General features: G+C 38.8%; 1 protein-coding gene across 1 annotated transcript in view; it reads left to right on the plus strand.

The window, feature by feature from the left end:
• Positions 1-19566, plus strand: part of LOC127227640 (ankyrin repeat domain-containing protein 26-like) — an 86865-nt gene that overhangs the window by 28668 nt on the left and 38631 nt on the right. The window contains exons 9-17 of the mRNA XM_051192002.1: positions 5647-5686; positions 6413-6483; positions 7688-7727; positions 8154-8215; positions 11288-11360; positions 13165-13193; positions 13285-13357; positions 16535-16608; positions 18876-19036. Of these exons, the coding sequence (XP_051047959.1) occupies positions 5647-5686; positions 6413-6483; positions 7688-7727; positions 8154-8215; positions 11288-11360; positions 13165-13193; positions 13285-13357; positions 16535-16608; positions 18876-19036 (623 nt within the window). The remainder of the gene's footprint in view (positions 1-5646; positions 5687-6412; positions 6484-7687; positions 7728-8153; positions 8216-11287; positions 11361-13164; positions 13194-13284; positions 13358-16534; positions 16609-18875; positions 19037-19566) is intronic.

A 19566-nucleotide genomic window follows, 5' to 3' on the forward strand; every position in this document is an offset into this window, starting at 1 on the left:
CTGAGTTTCTGATTGGTGGTCCTGTCTAGTGGTGAGAGTGGTGTGTTGAAGTCTCCCACTATAAGTGTGTGAGGTTTTATGTGAAGTTTGAGTTTTAGTAGCCTTTCTTTTACGAATGTGGGTGCCTTTGTATTGGGGGCATAGATGTTCATAATTGAGACTCTTTATTGATGGATTTCTCCTGCGACTAATACAAATGACTGTCTTCATCTCTTTTGATTAATTTTGGTTTGAAGTCTAACTTGTTAGATATTAGGATAGTCACACCTGCTTGCTTCTTGGTTCCATGTGATTGGAAGATCTTGTCCCAGCCCTTTACCCTGAGGTATTGTCTATATTTGAAGCTTAGATGTGTTTCTTGTATGCAGCAGAAGGATGGATTATGTCTTCGTATCTATTCTGTTAGCCTGTGTCTTTTTGTAAGTGAGTTAAGACCATTAATGTTGAGGAATAGTAAGGACCATTGATTGTTGATGCTTGTTTGTTTTAGATTTGTTGTTGGCAGTGGTATTGTGAATATATTTGTCCTGCTTTAGCCTTGGGTTCTGGTGAAGTGGGATTATCTATTGCCTATGTCTTTGTGAGTATAGTTAACTTCCTTGGGTTGGCGTTTTCCTTCCAGAATTTGCTGTAGGGCTGGATTTGTAGATACTTACTGTGAAAATCTGGCTTTTTCATTAAATATCTTGTTTTCTCCATCTATAGTGATTGAGAGTTTTGCTGGATATAGTAGCCTGGGCTGGCATCCATGGACTCTTAGTACTTGTAGAACATCTATCCAGGACCTTCTGGCCTTGAGGGTTTCCATGGAGAAGTCAGGTGTAATTTTGATAGGTCTGCCTTTATGTGTTACCTGTCCTTTTTCCTTCGCTGCTCTTAATATTCTTTCTTTATTCTGTATGTCAGGTATTTTGATTACTATATGTCAAGGGGTCTTTTTTCTTTGGTCCAGCCTATTTGGTGTTCAGTATGCTTCTTGTACTTTCATGGGCATGTCCTTCTTCAGATTGGGAAAGTTTTCCTCAACGTTTTTGTTGAATATGTTTTTGGCACATTTGAGCTGGGCTTCCTCACCTTCCTCTATGCCTATTATTCTTAGGTTTGGCCTTTTCATGGTGTCCCACATTTCCTGGATGTTTTGTGTTAAGGATTTGTTGGATTTATGATTTTTTTTTTTTTTTTTTGGTCAATGATTCCATTTCCTCTAGTTTATCTTCCACGCACGCCTGAGATTCTCTCTTCCATCTCTTGAATTCTGTTGGTTATGCTTGCGTCTGTAGTTCCCAATTGTTTGCCCAGTTTTTCTATTTCTAGCATTCCTTTGGTTTGTGTTGCCTTTATTTTCTCTATTTCAGTTTTCAAGTCTTGAACCATTTCCTTCACCTGCTTAATTGTTTTTTCTTGGCTTTCTATACTTTTACTTTCCTTAAGAAATTTGTTCATTTCTTCCACTTTTTTGTTTGTTTTTTCTTCCATTTCTTTAAGGGATCTTCTCACATCTTCTTTGAGGGCCTCTCTCATTTTTATGACGATAATTTTTAAGTCGTTCCCTTCTGCTTCATCTGCTTTGTTATGTTTTGGTCTAGTTGGTGTAGATTCTGTTGTTAGGTGTTTTCTTGTATTGTCGTCTTCCCATAGCTTCTTCCAGTAGGTGTTGGTGGGGGTCTCTCCCTCTCTCTATGGTACTTCCCTGGTGGGTTTATGTGGGTCAGAGGTTCAATGTCTGTAGCTCTGGGTAGTCCAACCTCTCTAGGAGGTCTCTCCACAGGCAGGGGCCTGGCAAAGATCATGCTCCAGCAGAGCATTGGCAATGGGAGTCAAAGATCCTGAAGGCTGGGACTCAGGATGTTCCTTGTGCCTATAGGCAGATCTAGCCTGACACTCTCCAGCTGAGGCCTCTTTAGCAGAAGCCCTGCGATGGGGGTCAAGGATCCTGCTGGCAGGAATTCAGAGTGGTCCTGCAGAGGCAGGTGGATTCCTGGGAGGGGCCCGGAACTCCAGTAGAGGACTGGCGGTAGGGGGCAGAGACCAGTCAGGTGGAAATTACAGGTGGTCCTGAGTGGATAGGCAGGTCTCCTGTGTTCAGAGCTGCTCCAGGAAGTTCCCCAAAGGTGTCTGGATTGTTGGCTCCACCCTCTGTCCCAGTGCTCAACCAGAGAGGTGGGACAGTGGACAGGGTAGGGCACAGGGTAGGGGGAGGGTAGGCTCTCAGTGGGGGTGGGTGGAGTGTATCAGAGCTCCAAGAGCAATCTCGATGGGGACAGGACACAGGGGCAGGGGGATCCGGGGCCAACCCAGGGAATTCCCGGGAAGGGTGTAGGGGAGAGTCCACCCGAATTGGTCCCAGACTCACCTCTAGCCAAGGCCTGGCAATGGGGGCTATTTCTTGTTCTGTCTGTGTAGCTAGCTCACATGATGAAGGTGAGATGAAATTTGAACCATGTTATTACATACTTGGAGCTAAGAGTGGTTGTGTGTAATAGCCACTGGTTATAGAGTTATAGAATATGACTCTAGACCTTGTGTTTGTAGATTTGTGTTACTGTACTCTAGTGTCCTGTTTACAGAAGTGATTTTTTATTGTGAATCTGATCATCTTCAGGGTCTATTTAATCTAAGTAAACATATTATGTATTAACTCATTTAAACACAGTATAAATATATTAATTTAATATTTACTATATGCTCATCATCTTATGATAAGTAGACATTTAATTCCATGTTGGCTTTAGCAGACACAAAATGAATGATAAACATTTTGAAGTGTGGGAGCTTAGAAAATTCACAGTGACAAGAATAGTTATGATAAAACCTTTCCAACTGTGGGTAGTTTTCTACAATGACCTACCCATTATTATGGAGTCATAAGGAAGGAAAGATTGTGGAGCTGAGTATGCAAAGTTATATACAGATTAATTTCCTTCTTTTTAATAACTGCAACCATGAAGACATTCAATATTCCTGTAACAATATTTGCTTTAGTATTATTAGAAGGTGATATAATGATGATGCCATTGTCATCATCCTACTTTTCAGTAAACTTCTAGTCCCAATGGTCATAGTCTTTCAATCTTTACACATAAATCTTTTTTTTTTTTTAAGTCAAGAATCCTGTCGATTTAGATTTTTACTCATTCCTTTCTCCTCTTATAAAACAAGACTGCCTATGCACCTTACCCTGTTGGATCATAGCAGATTTGTTCAACTAGGATAAAGGTAGCTTTGCCTTTAAATACCAGGTTCTACTTGAAATGTTTGGCTGCCACACCATGTGACAGGAAACTAGTATTTTTTTTTTTTTTTTTTTTGGTGTGATGTTGTTCATGTGGGGAATTGAAAAATCATGTGAGTTTTATAATGGGAGGGGGGCTAATACTTTTCTCATGTTATGATACTTGACTGTGCCTCATTCTATGATCACATGAAAATCTCTTTGGCCAAGTAAAGTGTCACATGTGTGTACTCATAGTGTTCAGGAGGCTGTAGCAGTAGGATTACCAGTTCAAAGTCAGCATGAGCTACATAGTAAGATCCTGTTTCACAATAGCTAGCTTTTGGAGATGTAGTCAGTGTCAGAGTACTTGCCTACATGTCCAAAGCCCTAGATTGACCCTTGCCACTGGAAAAACTAAACCTTATGTCCAGTTGAAATACCATGAGCCCTTGTGTTACTACTGTCCAGTAAGGCCTGCGACTTCTCAGTCCAAGTGTTCTCTTCTCTGAATGTGGAGTGCTTGGGACAATATGTACTTGGTACAAGCCTCACTTAAAACTGAAACTTTTGGAAACATTGATGAACTAAGGAGTCTTCCAACAGCATATGGAATGTTTGGTTTACAGTAATGTAGTTTAGCTAAATTACTAATACAAACTAGAATAAAGTTCTAAATAAATGAATATTGTGTATGCTAACATATGACTCTTTATGCAGATTACACACTGGCATCTGCAACAGATATCAGTACTCCTTAATTTTACCCTTTCTTTTCTGTGTCAAAATTTCAGCATTCTCAGTTGGTTTCTATCATTCATTTATAGCATCTGTCTTAGACAGTGTTCTATTGCTCTAAAGAGACACCATGACCATGGCAACTCTTATAAAGGAAAACATTTAATCAGGGCTTGCTCACAGTTTCAGAGGTTTAGTTCATTGTCATCATGGTAGGGTACACGGTGGCCTGTAACCAGGCATGTCGCTGGAGAGGTAGCTGAGAGTTCTTCCTTCGCCCAGATCTGCAGGCAGGCAGCAAGAAGAGCCACGAGGCCTGGCTTGAGCATTTGAAACCCCAAAGTCCATCCCGTGCATACTTCCAGCAAGGCCACACCTACTCCTAGAAGGCCACACCTCCTAATCTCTGTCAAGTAGACCCACTTCCTAATGACCAAGCATTCAAATATATGAGCCTATGGGGTCTGTTCATACTCAAACTACCACATCATTTAACTATATGTGGCAAATATTTCTTTTCCTAAAATCCATAATGCTTTCCCTGAGTAAGGTCTTCAGTTCCTACACATCACAGGTTTATTCTAGTTTGTCTTCTAAGTACCTGGTTGCCTTAATTTAAGAACTTACAAGTAGAGATATTGACCCTCTCTGACTCCTCCCAGTCTCTTTTTTGAGGCATCCTCTTTTTTGTTTCCCAACCCCACACAAGCAGAGTAGAACTTAAACACTGAAGCAGGGGAAACCCTAGACTCCCCTTCTCCCTGACATCACCTGCCTTCTTACAAGCAACTTCATTTCATGCTGGATAACCACTTTCCATGCCTTACTAATGGAGTATGCTTTCATGCTGATGACAAAAAAAAAAAAAAAAACCAAATAGTCTACCCCTTCTCCACATGTTACCTTTATGTGTGTCTACATAATTGCAGAGATGAACTCTCTGGGAACTTAGCTGTTTGTTGAGTAGATCCCAGTCAGAGAAATTCAAGAATTCACAGTATAGCATGAAAATGTCTTTTATGGCATGGCTTCAATTCTCTATCTGAGATATCCATCTCATTCCCAGTAACCATATTCTAGTTCCAGCACACCACTTTCACAGCCCATTTGTCTTGTTTTCATGACTCATCCCTATGCTCATGCTGCTGTAGTCCAGAATGGCTTTCACCCCTCACTTTGCTTTCTCTGCTTCAACATATCACCCTGTGTTTGTAGCATTTCCTGGTCTTGTCTTTCTTTTTTTAATATTTAAATGATATATTTATTTTATTTCATGTGTGTATTGGTATATCACCAACATGTAATATCAGATCCCTCTGAACTGAAGTTGCACACAATTGTGGCTGTCATGTGGGTGCTGGGAATTGAGCCTGGGTCCTCTAGAAGAACAGTCAGTGCTCTTAATAGCTGAAGTGTTTCTCTAGCCCAAACTGACTCTTCTTTATGTCCTTCACTATAACCATTTTAACTGTAGTAATAATGGATGATTCACTTCTGTTCTCAATTATTAGACATGACTCTACTTATGCTTGAATGGAGAAAATAATCTACCTTCTACTCCCAGTTTGTGCCAGGGTTGTGCCATGACTTGACAAACACAGCAGATATTTGTTGTCTTAATGATTCATTTAGTGGGTGAGTAGATGAGTAAATAAATGTTTTCACAGTTGTATTTTTTCTTCTTACATCCTTAATAGGAAGGATTGGCAGAGCCAGGAGCAGGAAGAGAAGAACAAGGTACTGTTTCAGAAACCACACACTAATAGCCACACCCAGTAATCACACTCTGCCTTGTACAAAGAGAGGGCATCAAAACAATCAAAAGCCAGCAAAAATATAGGAAAGTCTGCTAAGCTAGAAGGCAGTTAAGACAGCCACAGGCACAGGGAAGAGCCTTCTTGTAGAATCAGAAATTAAAAGCATGAAGTAAGAGAACAATGAGCTCCAGAGTGGCCTAGAGTACACAGCAGATCCAATCTCACAGCAATAAAGACAACACAAACAGCAAACAAACAAACAAATGTAAATTAAAGACAAAGTGCATAGATTCAAGCATGAAGCCTGCGTGCTTTCAGTATGCATCATTCTGTTACCCTCTTTGTGATTCCCAATACTTGCAATTAGACATTCCACTGGAAAGCCTATTCTTAGTCATCCCAACTCTTCCCCTTGGCTGCAGTTCACAGAGGCCATTTCTAATCTGCTATCTTACCCATGCAAGAATCTTCTTTATACTGAATGCTACCCAGTATGTCTCCAAAAGGATTATGAAACATTTGAACAATTAGAAATATTTTTCTTTAAATATATTTAGTTTGAATTAATATAAAATTAAAAATTTCCACTTGCAAAGAGAAAATGGAAACTGTCTTTGTTTATTGTTTTCTATTTCATAATGTCTCATTTCCTTACGGAACAGTTCTAGGTAGCACACTCTCACTACACATGTGCATTTGTCAGCAGAGCCAGCTGGAGAGGCGATGTCAGTGGAAGAAACAAGGAGGCTTGATGGCAGAGGAAATGGCCAGCATCAGGTCTGTAATAATTCCTATTCCTGTTTCTCATTAATGCTGTTTCTTTTCATTTTATAAGTTAGCCTAGACCAAATGGAAATGCTTTTCCTAATAACCTTGTAGAATCAGTATGTCATAACTTCATGTCTAATATTTTTATTACTATTCATTTATTCTTTTACAGTTTCATACATGTATATTACACATTCTGGTCACACTTGCCCCACCTCTTATCCCTTTCCTACCACCGCCAAACTCTGCCTACCAACAAGTTCCCCTCCCACTAACATTTCTTTTTGTTTTGTTTTCCTTTTTGTTTGTGACACACTGAGTTTAACCAGGACTTACTGTCTTTATGAGCATGAATGTGGTACTGTCCCCTGAAGCATGAGACACTGGTTTTAAAACTTAAATATGTCCCAGATTCTACTTACATCTAAGATTTGTTGTAACTGAAAACATATATATATCACACACACACGCATCTGTGTAACTTCCACACAGAGGACAAAGGTGAGATAAAAATCTGAGCACTGTTATTATGGTTGAATGGTTATAAGCAGTGGCCACTGGATGGGATTCTGATAAGTCATTAATACAGAACCTTGTATTCATTGTTCATGCTAGCAGACTCCAGTGCTCAGTTTACAGAACTAGTTTCTTATTGTGGATATAGGAGGCAGAGGCAGGCAGATCTTATGAGGAGTTTGAGGCCAGCCTGATCTACATAGCAAGTTCCAAGCCAGAGGGACTACACAGTGAGACCCTTTCTCAAAGAAAATGTCTTTCCTGGTTTGGTCATGATTATCCGTCAACTGCCCATCCTATATCAGTAACCATGGTTTACTTTAAGTGAGGAACTTTCCCAGCCGTCATCCACTTGGGCTCATGCTGCCTGGGGCTAAAATGGTCTCCACAGCTCCCTGTGCTTCCTGTGACTCTGATATACCGTTTCTTTTGTTTGCAGCATTCCCTCCTCTTTGCAGGTAGAACTGATTTTTCCCTCCACGTACCTTTATAATCATTTCATTTCTGTTCTCATTTTTTAATATAAGTCTACTTCAGCTTGAATAGAGAGCAGAAATCTGTCCTTTAGTCTCAGCTTCATTGGGATATGCCTATGGTTTGATAAAACAGAAAGTAGCTGTGGCTTTAACAACAGAAATTTTTTTAGTGAGTGAATAAATAGGTTTCATGATGTCCTTTCTCCTTTTGCTTTTAATAGGAAGTTGTGACAGAGCCAAGGACTAGAAAAGAAGAGCAAGGTAGTGCTTCATAAAGCATAACTCACACTTCAACAAAGAAACAATAAATATCTATGAAGAATTTCTAAGATTCAATGCAATTTAAAGATAATCAAATGTGGCTGATCAAACATGTGTAATCTCTGAAATTAAAAGACTGAGTCAGAAGATTATATGCCCCAGGACATCCTGGGAGACACGGCAGAATGCAGTATCAAAACTGTAAAGGAAAAAAATAGGTCAATTACAAAAGGACTAATGTGTGTAGATCAGAACACCTATTCCCATTTAATAGTTTTCTTTCGGTCAGCACTTATTTTAATGACTATCACAAGTCTCTGAAATTATTTTTATGGCTTCCATTTCACTGAAGTAATGGTTTAAGATTTATATGCATGTTTCAGATTCACATGTTCTATCTCATATGTCTAGATCTATCTTTTACAGATATGACATGCACATTAGCCATAGGAAAAAAGGATGAAGATGAATCATCTTGGGATTCTGAGGTATTATCTATTGCTGTTATTACTTTTTTTCATCTTTTTAATGAATATCAAGAGAAGTTAACACTGAAGGGGGTGCTTTGACTTCCTCAATTCTGCCATTCTTACCAGAAACTATCCCCCACATTTTCACTTGGCATTCACCAAGACATCATGTGGTAGTACAAACCCTGGTCAGAACAAGTCTGATACTTCATGAGAATCATGTAATAAAGGCTGTGCAGCGTAGAACAAATGCCCAGGCTGTGAATGTGAGAGACTCAGCTTGGCTCTGAATTGTGTGTTAGAATTGAAGGCCTATACCAGGTCTACTGTGGTTGAATGATTCTGTTGAACATATCCATATGTGAAAGCCCTAATATTCAGGAAAACATTGTAGACCTATTGTACAGGACTATCCTCCAAGCAATACTGCCATCGTCTTCAGGAGTTCTGCTGAACCTGCTCCCAGAAGAACACCATAGCTGGCACTGTTAAATACCATCATTCCTTCTTGGAAGGAGGGGGTAGGGAGGGTCTTGGAACCCTTGCATGTATATTCAGCCACTCCTCCAATCAGTTATATACAATTCTGACCTAATTGCATGTTGCTTCAGGGTCCCTAGGAGGGGTTAGAGGCTATTAGCTGGGACGGATTCGGGAAGGGAAGTTTATCTGCTCAGCCATGGGGGAGCCATCATCCCTCCTGGGTGTAGACCTTCCAGTGTGGCTGCCCATAACCTCTCACCTGAGGCTTGAAATTAAGCCTAATTAACTCAATTGTTCCCCAGAGTGAACTTTAGGGGAATTACACCATTGTTTCTTATTGGAACTATACCAGGAGTAGATGTTTGCATCTCCCCAATGGATGGAGGTTTAGCAACAGAACCTTAGGATTTTACAGCTCGGAACTTGTTAGAGTGGTTGATGTACTTTGTTATGTGCATATGAGAAGTGTTTTGGGAGAAGAAAAAGCAAGGGATCATAAAAATAATGGAGAATAATGCTAATGATGATGATTATGATAAATTAATTTTGTTTTGTATGCCTGAATAAATTGGTGAACAGTTTTAAAAGTGGACTTCCTTGAGTATGTAGGTGGCAGCTGTTATTTGTAGTGACCTAGATGTAAACAATGGTTTGTCATCTACATAGATGTATCAGCACAGTGTTTAAAGTCAAACATGTTAGACTTTAGTTCTGTCTTTTAGCAGCTCTGTATTCTTAGATAAAATTATCCTATTGGAATGTCATTACCCTCATTATTTCACAAAGATGGTATAATATCTTGCTTTGGGTTTATGTGAGGAACAATTATAGAAAAAAATTACATCAGTTTGAAATGGCTAAATTCATTTTAAAATATAAAGCAAGTTGACTTCAATTATAGTTTAGAAATAGTAATACTGTCTAACTCAATAAAATGAGAGCAGTGTCAAGACAAGATGTGGAAAGATGAAAGGCACATCTGGGCTTCAAATTTGGAGCATTATAAGTTTCCGTAAACTATTAGAGAAGATATCCAATTGGAATAGAGTAAATTGGTGCTTGAGTCATTTCTTATGATGTATAAATAATTTGAAATTGAAGAATTTTCTGTCATTGTGTGACCACTATATGCTTGGCAGGTAGATAGTGAAAATGCCCTGGAAGGATTAAGCTATAATAATTGAGCAGAAAATCAAGGCAACACCAAATATCTACAAGTCATAGGCTGGTGGTGTGACTCATTGGTAGACTGCGTCACTGGCATTTATGAGTAACTGGTCCCACCACTAGAAAAATAACAAGTAAATACATAAATAAAGTCATTAAAAAGTTTTTATGTAGAAAATAGATTATTTGGGTTAAAGGCTATTGAAGGGCTTTGTATTTAGGATGGGATGGGAATAAAGAAATTCTACAGTCAGAGAAGATCTTTCTCAATATAAGAAGTCAGTCTTGGGAAACTCTACATTCAATGAGAATGTTCTAGACAGAACAGTGCATCCTGTCTGTTCATCATTATGCCTTAAATAACCTGGAATTACCAGGTACAGTAGCATTATCAGAATCATTTTTTTTTTCCTTATAATGTATAGAAGAGAAAATGCACAAGTATTCTTTTTAAGAAAGATTTGATATTTTTAATTATCATATTTCAATTGAGATAAAATTGACTAATATATTTAACACTTCTATGTGTTTATTTTAATAAAATATAAATAAATCATTTTATACTAATTTGGTATGTTTAGTGAATAATTTTCCTATACAAATACCTTTAAAATTCTTATCTACTTAAGTGAAGGAACTTTCACAATATCCTGTTTGTTCCCATGACACACTCCAAAGCATCATGTCAAGAGACTTAACATGAAGATAAATTGTGTGGGAAGATTTTAGTGTTTCAGGCTGTACTGTAGCAAGTGTATTTTTAACAATATGTTCTCTGACAACTGACCTGAGCTTATGGAAGCTCATGGACTCTGGACAGACAGCTAGAGAACCAGCATGGGACCAGCCTAGGCCCCCTGCATCTGGGTGACAGTTGTGTAGCTTACTCTTTTGTGGGGGGCCCCTTGCAGTGGGACCAGGACCTGTCCCTGATGCATGAGCTGGCTTTTTGAACCCTATTCCCTATGGTGGGATGCCTTGTTCAGTCTTGATGCAGCAGGGAGGAACTTGATCCTGCCTCAACTTGATATGCCTTACTTTGTTGATTCCCATGGGAGGCTTTACCCCAATTGAACAGAGACAGAGGAATGGATGAGAGTGTAGAAGGGAGGTAGGGGGAAGGAACAGGAGGAGAGGAGGGAAGTGAAACTGTGATTAGCATGTAAAATAAATTAAAAATCGAATAAAAAACCCGAGCAGTGGGCCCACTAGAATTTCATATGTAAATATGTTGATGGCAGTCAGGAGTCATTGAAGATAAAAGGCCAGCTGGACTAAAGAGCATTAATATTGTCCACAAAAAGAAAGAAAGAAAGAAAGGAAAAGAAAACTTTTTTCATCAAATGTTTGTCTTATTTTTATGTTAAATACCTTTTGAGACAGCATTTATCTGTTCAGGAAGTGCTTTATGCAACTCATTCTTGGGGTTAATTGTTACAGAGTGTCTCTGAGAGTCTTCCACTTATTCGCATTGGTGTTGATGGAATGTTACAAGTAAATGGCCAAGCAGTAGGTAAGAACTGTGTAGTTAAAACTGTCATTGAACCTAATAGAGTGTTTTTTTTAAACATGACTACAGGTGTATGCTAATAACCCAGGGCTGTGTCCTATTGAATGCACAGAAAGTAAATGGTGAAACGAGATGATAATAAATTATATGTCTTCTCTGGTTTTAGCAATAGGTTCATTTGTGGGGGGGCCTAAATTAATAATCACTTCCTGTTCAAGATTCTAAGACCAGAGAAATGGGAGGAATTGAGAATATGAAAAGTGGGAATGAAGAATAAAAAAAGCCTAGCATTCAGAGCCTAAGTGGGGAGAAAGAAGCAAATACATGTGGCATGTAACATAAGCTATGACATACCACTCCATTCCTGTTGGGGGGGGGAATACATACATACATACATATATATATATATGTATGTATGTATGTATGTATGTGTGTTCATAAGATAGTAGATCAATATTATAATTATTCTAACATCTACTGCTCAGTAGACAAGAAATGGTGATTGTAATAGCCTTGTATTGTGTTCAGAAACAAGTTCACAGATGTAGAGAACTGTTTTGACATGGAAAAGTTTTCAGGGAAATTGTGTTGTCTGAGTGCTTTGGCGGGGAGGGTTGATGAGGGAGTTGAGTTAATATGAGATGGATTCAGTATGATAACAACTCCAGAGAATGTTGGAATCAGGAAGGAGTGCTGCTGATTGATTGGGGCATGTCTCAGCCACTTATTTTTCTTATCACATATAATCAGTCTTCAAAGCTAGAGACTCACTGATATTTATTATTTACAAAATTTAATCTGAATGCTCAAGTATTGGGCTGGTCTTTTAAGAGACAACTTATTTTCATTAAGATATTTGCTTCATAAAAAAAAATCCGTTATAAACAGCATTGTCCAGCCATAAGAGTTATTTCCTACAGTTGAGAGGAGGTAGATTGCATGTTGTTAAGAACTCATTATGTACATGTATGAAATTATCAAAGGACAAATTTGATTAATTAAAATATTCTTTAGATGGTTTCATGATGTTTTAAACCATACCAATTTCAGATATAAAAGACATTATTAAGTTATTCACATTATTTTGATACTCATGTTACTTTTATTAAATATTGCACTTATTTTAAAGTATAAAAGTTTATTCATATATGCTTGGGGGAAATGGTTGTATTTTTCAATTTGAGAACTTTATTTCAGTGGTGAAAATATTATTGTCATTTCTTACTTGTGGTTTAACATTGTCTTTCATGGGTGATCAAGGAGCTTGTGCAGGCTTGGTGGTAAATACGGACCTGAAGAAAGGAAACAATTCAGAAGCCTTTCTTCCATCTGAAATGAAATCTGTCTTACCCTGAAGGATAGAAATCTCTGGCCCTTTAAATTACAGGAGAAATATAAGAATATATGCTATGCTCAGATTCATGATCTGTATGTGATGCATTAGATATACATACCATAATATCTCACCATCATCTTTGGCATTTCTTGTTTGAAGATCACTATTTATTCTGATTAGAGATCACTGTTCTTAATAAGTCACCATTGCCACACCGGTTTATGTACCCACTCCTCTTGGCTGTGAACATAATCTATAATCTCACTTGTGAAACATCACCTGCACATTCCTATTTCTTTTTCCTTACAATATATATCGTGTTCTCTGCAAATTTGCAAGAGATCAAAACCTAAAATAGTCCTTCCCAAAGGAGTGCATATGGATCTAGCTCTGTCTTAAGAATGCACAGATGTATGGCTGGTTTTGTTGTATTTAAGTATAATTGATTGCATATCTTCCTTTGCATTTTAGAAAATCCAGAAAAATATCTTCATTGGCTGGTAATTACATTTACCTTTTATCTTGGATTATTAAGTATGTATTACATTACATGCAATATGTATTAACCCTCTTGTTCCAAATCTCTTCCAGCCTAACAGAAAAATGAAAGATTCTGTCCCTGATCAAATTAAAGGAATCAAGGATGAACAACCATTTACATCAGGTACCCTTTGAAATAAAAATTACTTTGCAGAGAAATTTATTAAACATATAGAAAAATCTTTCTTCTTGTCTCTAATTCTTTTTTCTCACAAAATGTAGTGGAAGGATTTGACATAAATGTTTCAATTGTCCTTCTTGGCATCCATGTTTGAAGTAGTCATTTACAAACACAAGAAAAACTGTTTTTAAAATGTAAGCTGTTAACTGAGCTGTTTCAACTCCCATGTTCTAGTCCCTTAGTGTTTTCAATTTTGAATTCTTGTGTTTATAAGGAGCTGGGAATGGGAAGATTAGCTATGAAACTCACTTTCGGCTGGGCAGTGGTGGAGCATGCCTTTAATCCCAGCAGAGGCGGGAAGATCTTTGTGAGTTTGAGACCAGCCTGGTCTGCAAGAGCTTGTTCCAAGACAACCTCCAAAGCCACAGAAAAACCCTGTCTCAAAAGGAAGGAAGGAAGGAAGGAAGGAAAGAAGGAAGGAAGGGAGGGAGGGAGGGAGGGAGGAAGGGAGGGAGGGAGGAAGGAAGGGAAAAGAAACTCACTAACTCACTTTCTCTGAAAACCTAGGGAAACCTGGTTTCCTAGAAAACCAGGGAGGATCCTACTTACCAGCTATTTTTTTTTTCAACTGTTTGGTAGGCTGAGGCAAGATGTTCACTTGATCCCAGTATATGGACTTAGACATGAAAACAATTTCAGGAACTGTCTAGACACACACACACACACACACACACACACACACACACACACACACACACACTTCTGTGGTGATTTATTGTTTATGATTTAATAAAGATTGCCTGAAGATCAGAATGCAAAGTTAGTCACAGCCATAGAGGCCAAGCAGTGGTGGCACACACCTTTAATCCCAGAACTCAGGAGACAGAGGCAGACAGATCTCTGTGAGTTCAAGGACACCCAGGCCTACATGAGAGTGATTCAGCCTAAAAGTAACAGAGCTCACACATTTAATCCCAGCACTAGAGAGGTATATAAGGAAGAAGCAAAGGGTCTCATGTGAGGTTCAGTTTCTACTGGCTGGCTGCTTTGCCTTTCTAATCTTCAGGCAAGCTTTATTAGATCATAAACACCGTATCACCACATACTTCATTGATGCACTGCACTGACATGTTCTACTTTATGCAGAAATTAATTCAGGGCCTTTAAACAGTCATAGTCATATATAATAAACTTTACCTATAATAAAATAGAATGTTTTTCCTATACATGTCATATTTTAGACATATTTACTCTTTAAAGCAATCCGTAGAAGCTATAAGCCTAGTTACTTGAGTATAAAAGTAACTCATTTGTTTTTACATTTTCTTTTTTTAATGCTTGGAAATAAACATGAGACTGACAAATGTTAAGCACATGTTATACTTCTGGGAAACGGCCCCAGACACACAGTCCACATGGATGAACTCGGTAGATCTTAGAACATGTTATTCAAAACACACACACACACACACAAACTTAAATTCATTTGATCATGAACATATTAAAAAAGAAAAAAAAGGGAAGTAACCCAAGCCTCTGCCAGCTTAGACAGTACACTTCCATCTCATCTGGTCCCAGATGACCAGATGGTAATTTGCAGATCCTTTTTCTCCAGAGCCCAGATTCCTCGTAATCAAGCTGATACATTTCCATTCTCTATTGGACAGTGATAATTTTATATCCTAAATGCCTCTGGAAACTTCCTCTCAGTCCATGTCTGTGTAGTCTTCTCTTCCATTGTTCCCTTTTGCACCCTTCCCTGATAGCCTCCTCACTCGAGGGCATTTAGGTGACTGTCTAACTCCAGCACTATCATAGCCACTCTTTAAAATGTTAATGTCCACAAGCTGATAGTGACCCACAAGCATCCACGGCCTTCTCCCTAGCTTCCCATCTCTGGTTCCTGACACTCCTAATGTTCTGGTGGTGCTCATTTCAGCAATCCTGGGCTTCAGACTATTGTAGCACTTCTTTGCTGCTGCCTGCCAGGCCCCTGTCTCTCATCTGCCCTCTCTCCACCTTACCAACCTCAGCTCAGGTCAGATGCTGGGAAAGCTGCCCATCACTCTGAATTGAAATCACTTTAAGTTGGCATGCCTTGCAGCTCACGGGAACTCAATAATTATTGAGTACAATAATCATATACACAAAGATGACCTACTGTGTCCTCCAATTCAGTTCAAATGTTAAAGGTGCCATGAAGAACTGATAAGAAACTAAATCAACTGCAAAGAAAGAAGCAACTCTTTATCCAGATGTGCTCATTGGATTTTTGTCAACTCAACACAGCTAGAATCATCTAGAAGTAGGGAACCTCAATTGAGAAAATGCCTCCACCAGACTGGTCTATAGGCAAGACTATAAGGCATTTTCTTGATTAATGATTGATGTAGGAGGGCCCAGCCATTCCTGGTGCCATTCCTGGGCAAGTTGTCCTGGGTTCTATAAGAAAGCAAGTTGAGGAGGGGATGGCAGGAAGGGAGGCAAGCCAGTAAGTAGCATCCTCCATACCACCTGCATCAGCTCCTACCTCCAGGTCCCTGCCTTGAGTTTCTATCTGGACTTCCTCAATAAAAAATGGACTGTGAGATGAAATAAACCCTTTCCTCCCCAAGTTGCTTTGAAATTTATTGCAGCAATAGAAAAACAGCTAGGTCACCAAAGAAAAAACCATATTTAGTATAGTTTTATATTTCATGCTGAATTTAAAAGTAATGAAATTTTTGAATACTAGAGAAAAATTTCAGATATAAGGAGAGGGTATTTGTTCACTGGTAAATGTGTGAAAGGAACAGGAGTGTTAGAAATCATTTTGATGAGCATTTGGCCTAGGCTATTTATAAGTTATTGTCACAAATTAGACAAGATTTAATGTGAATTTGTGGGTTTTTTTCTATCATATTTTTAATGTTTTTTGAGATTAAGTTTCTTCATGTAGAGTGTTTGTGGCATCTAGTGTATGTCCAAAACTGTTAAAACTGTGGACAGCTATAATTATTTTCCAATATTTGGATAATAAGGAGCATTTCCTACAGAAGTAACATTCAGCTAAAAATTATTAATTTGAAAAATTAAAAGAAAAACATTGTTTGCTAGTCATTATTTTCTATCAGTTTGATAATAGCCATTGCTTTAACTGCTTTAAGTAATTAATTTTAATTATATACACACATTTCTCAGCAGAGCCCGGCCTAGAATTGACTTGGGAGGAAAAGCACAAAGGGCTTCCCAGAAATGAAGAAAGGCCATGTCAGGTGTGTGATGACCCTCACTTGCACTGATAGCTACTGCTGTCTTCCCCAACTTAATTATTCTGTAAAGTTTGGAGACCCCTGGAATGCAGGCTTCTCACATAACATTTCCTAAGCAAACACTTGGCATTTGATTCCAAAGGAGAATGCTGAAGTGCTGGGGTACCGATAAACACAAACCAAGAGATACGTTCAAAAGTAATAATAGATGATGCTTCTTGCCCAGAGAGGCATTAAATAACTTTGTAAAAGTCATACTTTGTAAGTTTCTCTGGTTAATTCAATAACAATACAGGTAATTTATCTGATCCAGACTTGTTGAATTTTATCATACATTTTGATAATCAAAAATATTAGTTTGGGTATGGAGAAGACCTGGCCCAGTGCTAATAGCACATACTGCTCTTTAAGAGGACCTGCCACAGTTTGGCTCTCAGCATCCATACTGAGTAGCTCACAACCACCTGTAACTCTTCTAGCTCCTGCAAACTCATGCCCTTTCTTGGGTTTTAGTATCTGTACCCATGTGCACATACTCACACAGAGACACACATCTACATGAAATTTTAAAATAATAAAAATAAACCCTCTTAAAGGTAGGTAATAAAATATACTGCATTGTACAGCCATCATGGGAACTTCATTTGAAGAAGCCGTGCTGACTGTGAAGGTGTGTCAGAGAGGAAGGGTGGACTCTATGCCTCATGGCATGGACAATTGCTTGGGCACCTGACCACAAAGATAGATTTAGAGATATTAAATGCCAGAAAATGAGTCCAGATGGAAAAGCTGACCCTGCAGGGAGGGGACACAGCACACTCCCCCTTTTCCATTGAAGGCATGGCAGTGAAAGAGCAGATGCAGTGAAGGACCCCTCCTCCCAGGGCCATGATGGATGCAGAAGAGCTAGAAGGCATGAGCACGATGCTCCAAGGGAGTGGTGTTTTATCCCAACTCTGTGAAGATCTTGTGTGAGATCAGTACTAAGGAATTCTAGGCCAATTGTTTAAATATGAATGCAAAAGATAGTCCTACACCCAATCATGAGCACAATGTTGGCATTCCTGCTGCTTTCTGGATGATGCCTGGACCCAAACAGATGGCTGTAGTGGTTGAGATATAATTTAACTAATGATATCATGGAGTCTATATTCAGGACCTACCCAGAAGTAAAAATGAAATATGCAGGAAGTGTGCACCGTTATTTCCATAGGGACTGACTAAACACAGGATCGAAGCATCTTTACAGAATGTACCAGAACAGGTGAAAAGGCACTGGAAAGAATGGTTCCATTAGAAGTGAAAAACCCAATGCTAGGTTTGCCTGCTTTGGAAGATAAACCATTAGACTGAGCACCCACAGAAGCCAGAAGAGGGCGTCAGATCCCCTGGAGGTAGAGTCACAGGGCTTGTGTCCTGCCTTGTCAGTGCTAGGAACCAGGCATGCTCCCTCTGCAAGTGCTCTTGACCACTGAGCCATGCCTCAGCCCCTCTGCCGAGACACTTCACCTGCGGAATGAAACAAACCTTTGATTCCAGTCCTCATAGGCATGATTGTTCCTGGTTCTTCCATATTTTATTTTAAAGCATTGGCATTTGTCCAGGTTGTGCCTGGTTAAAGTTGATCACTTCCCCTCATAGCTCCTTTAAGTCTTAATCTGCATGAACCAGCTTACAGGATCTTACCAATCACTCAAATAATTCAAAGTACTCAATATATGCCATGTGTTGAGGAAGGCCAGTAAACAATAGTAGGCAAGCCACATGGAACCTGCACCTTGCTGAGAAGAGACTAATTCGCAGTTGTTAAATAAATTAGGTAAAAGTAAAATCTTTTTTGAAGGTGAAATTGTGAAGAAAACAGAAAGGATGGTGTGATGGATAACTGCCCACGGTGGGGGTGTTATAGTTAAGCCTTGGAAAGTTGGTCACCTGCCTAGATTAACAGTTGTAGCAAAGGTAATAAAACTGGAAGTTAAAGAAAAAAGAAAAATGATACTTCCACACAAAGCAGGGATTGCCTGTAAGAGCGTTGAGGAATCACTTTGAAGCTTTCTTAGCAGTGCTCTTATTCGGAGAGGGTGGGAAGGCTGGTGCAGATCATTGCTGTGTTTGAGAGGTACCTCGTTTTCCACAATCCTGTACTATCCACTCAGCACTTGTAGTCCACTACTTGAAACCGAGAGTCAGGTGATTAAAAATCTAGTAAACCAACCAATGTTAATGTCAAAAAGTTAGCAGTTATCCTTTGTCTCAAATGTTGATTAAAGATTGAAGAAGAAAGGAAGCAGGAAATGAATGAAGGGAAAGCATCAGAGAACCTGTGTGCTGCTGCTCTTGACCATGGTGACAGTGGGTCACCTCTAACAAGGAAGAACGGGAAGCCTGGCTCCCAGCAGATTCCTCGTACAGACAACAAAGAGCAGGATGGGTAAGAATGTGGTGCTATTTCACAAGAGGCCATTGTTTTGTTCTATGAAATTCTAATCGAGGCCAGGCAGTGGTGTCACACTCCTTTAGTCCCAACATTCAGGAAGCAGAGGCAGGTGGATCTCTGTGACTTTGAGACCAGCCTGGTTTACAAAGCTACACAGAGAAACCCTGCCTCGAAAAAAAAAGTTTCAGTTTAGGTTAATATATGGGGTTAACAAAATTTACTTCTACTTGAGATATCTAGGCATTAGATGATTATAAAAACATAAATAAATAATCATAAAGAATTTTCTGATCACATTGATAAGTATTTTGTATAAAAATAGTAACTAGGATTGGAAGATGTATAAGAAAAGATAATTTACCACTATCTCCAAATGAAATGGGAAAATAATTTTTGAAGGTAATACTCATTCAAAACTTCCTATGTATCATATTTTTAACCTTAAAACTTCACTTTTTAAAATATTAAGACAGGGTCCACATTGTCTGTAGCCCACATTGGCTTCTAATTTGTAGAAATTCTTC

Source organism: Phodopus roborovskii, unplaced genomic scaffold (genome assembly GCF_943737965.1).
Source record: "Phodopus roborovskii unplaced genomic scaffold, PHOROB, whole genome shotgun sequence".
Classification (NCBI taxonomy): domain Eukaryota; kingdom Metazoa; phylum Chordata; class Mammalia; order Rodentia; family Cricetidae; genus Phodopus; species Phodopus roborovskii.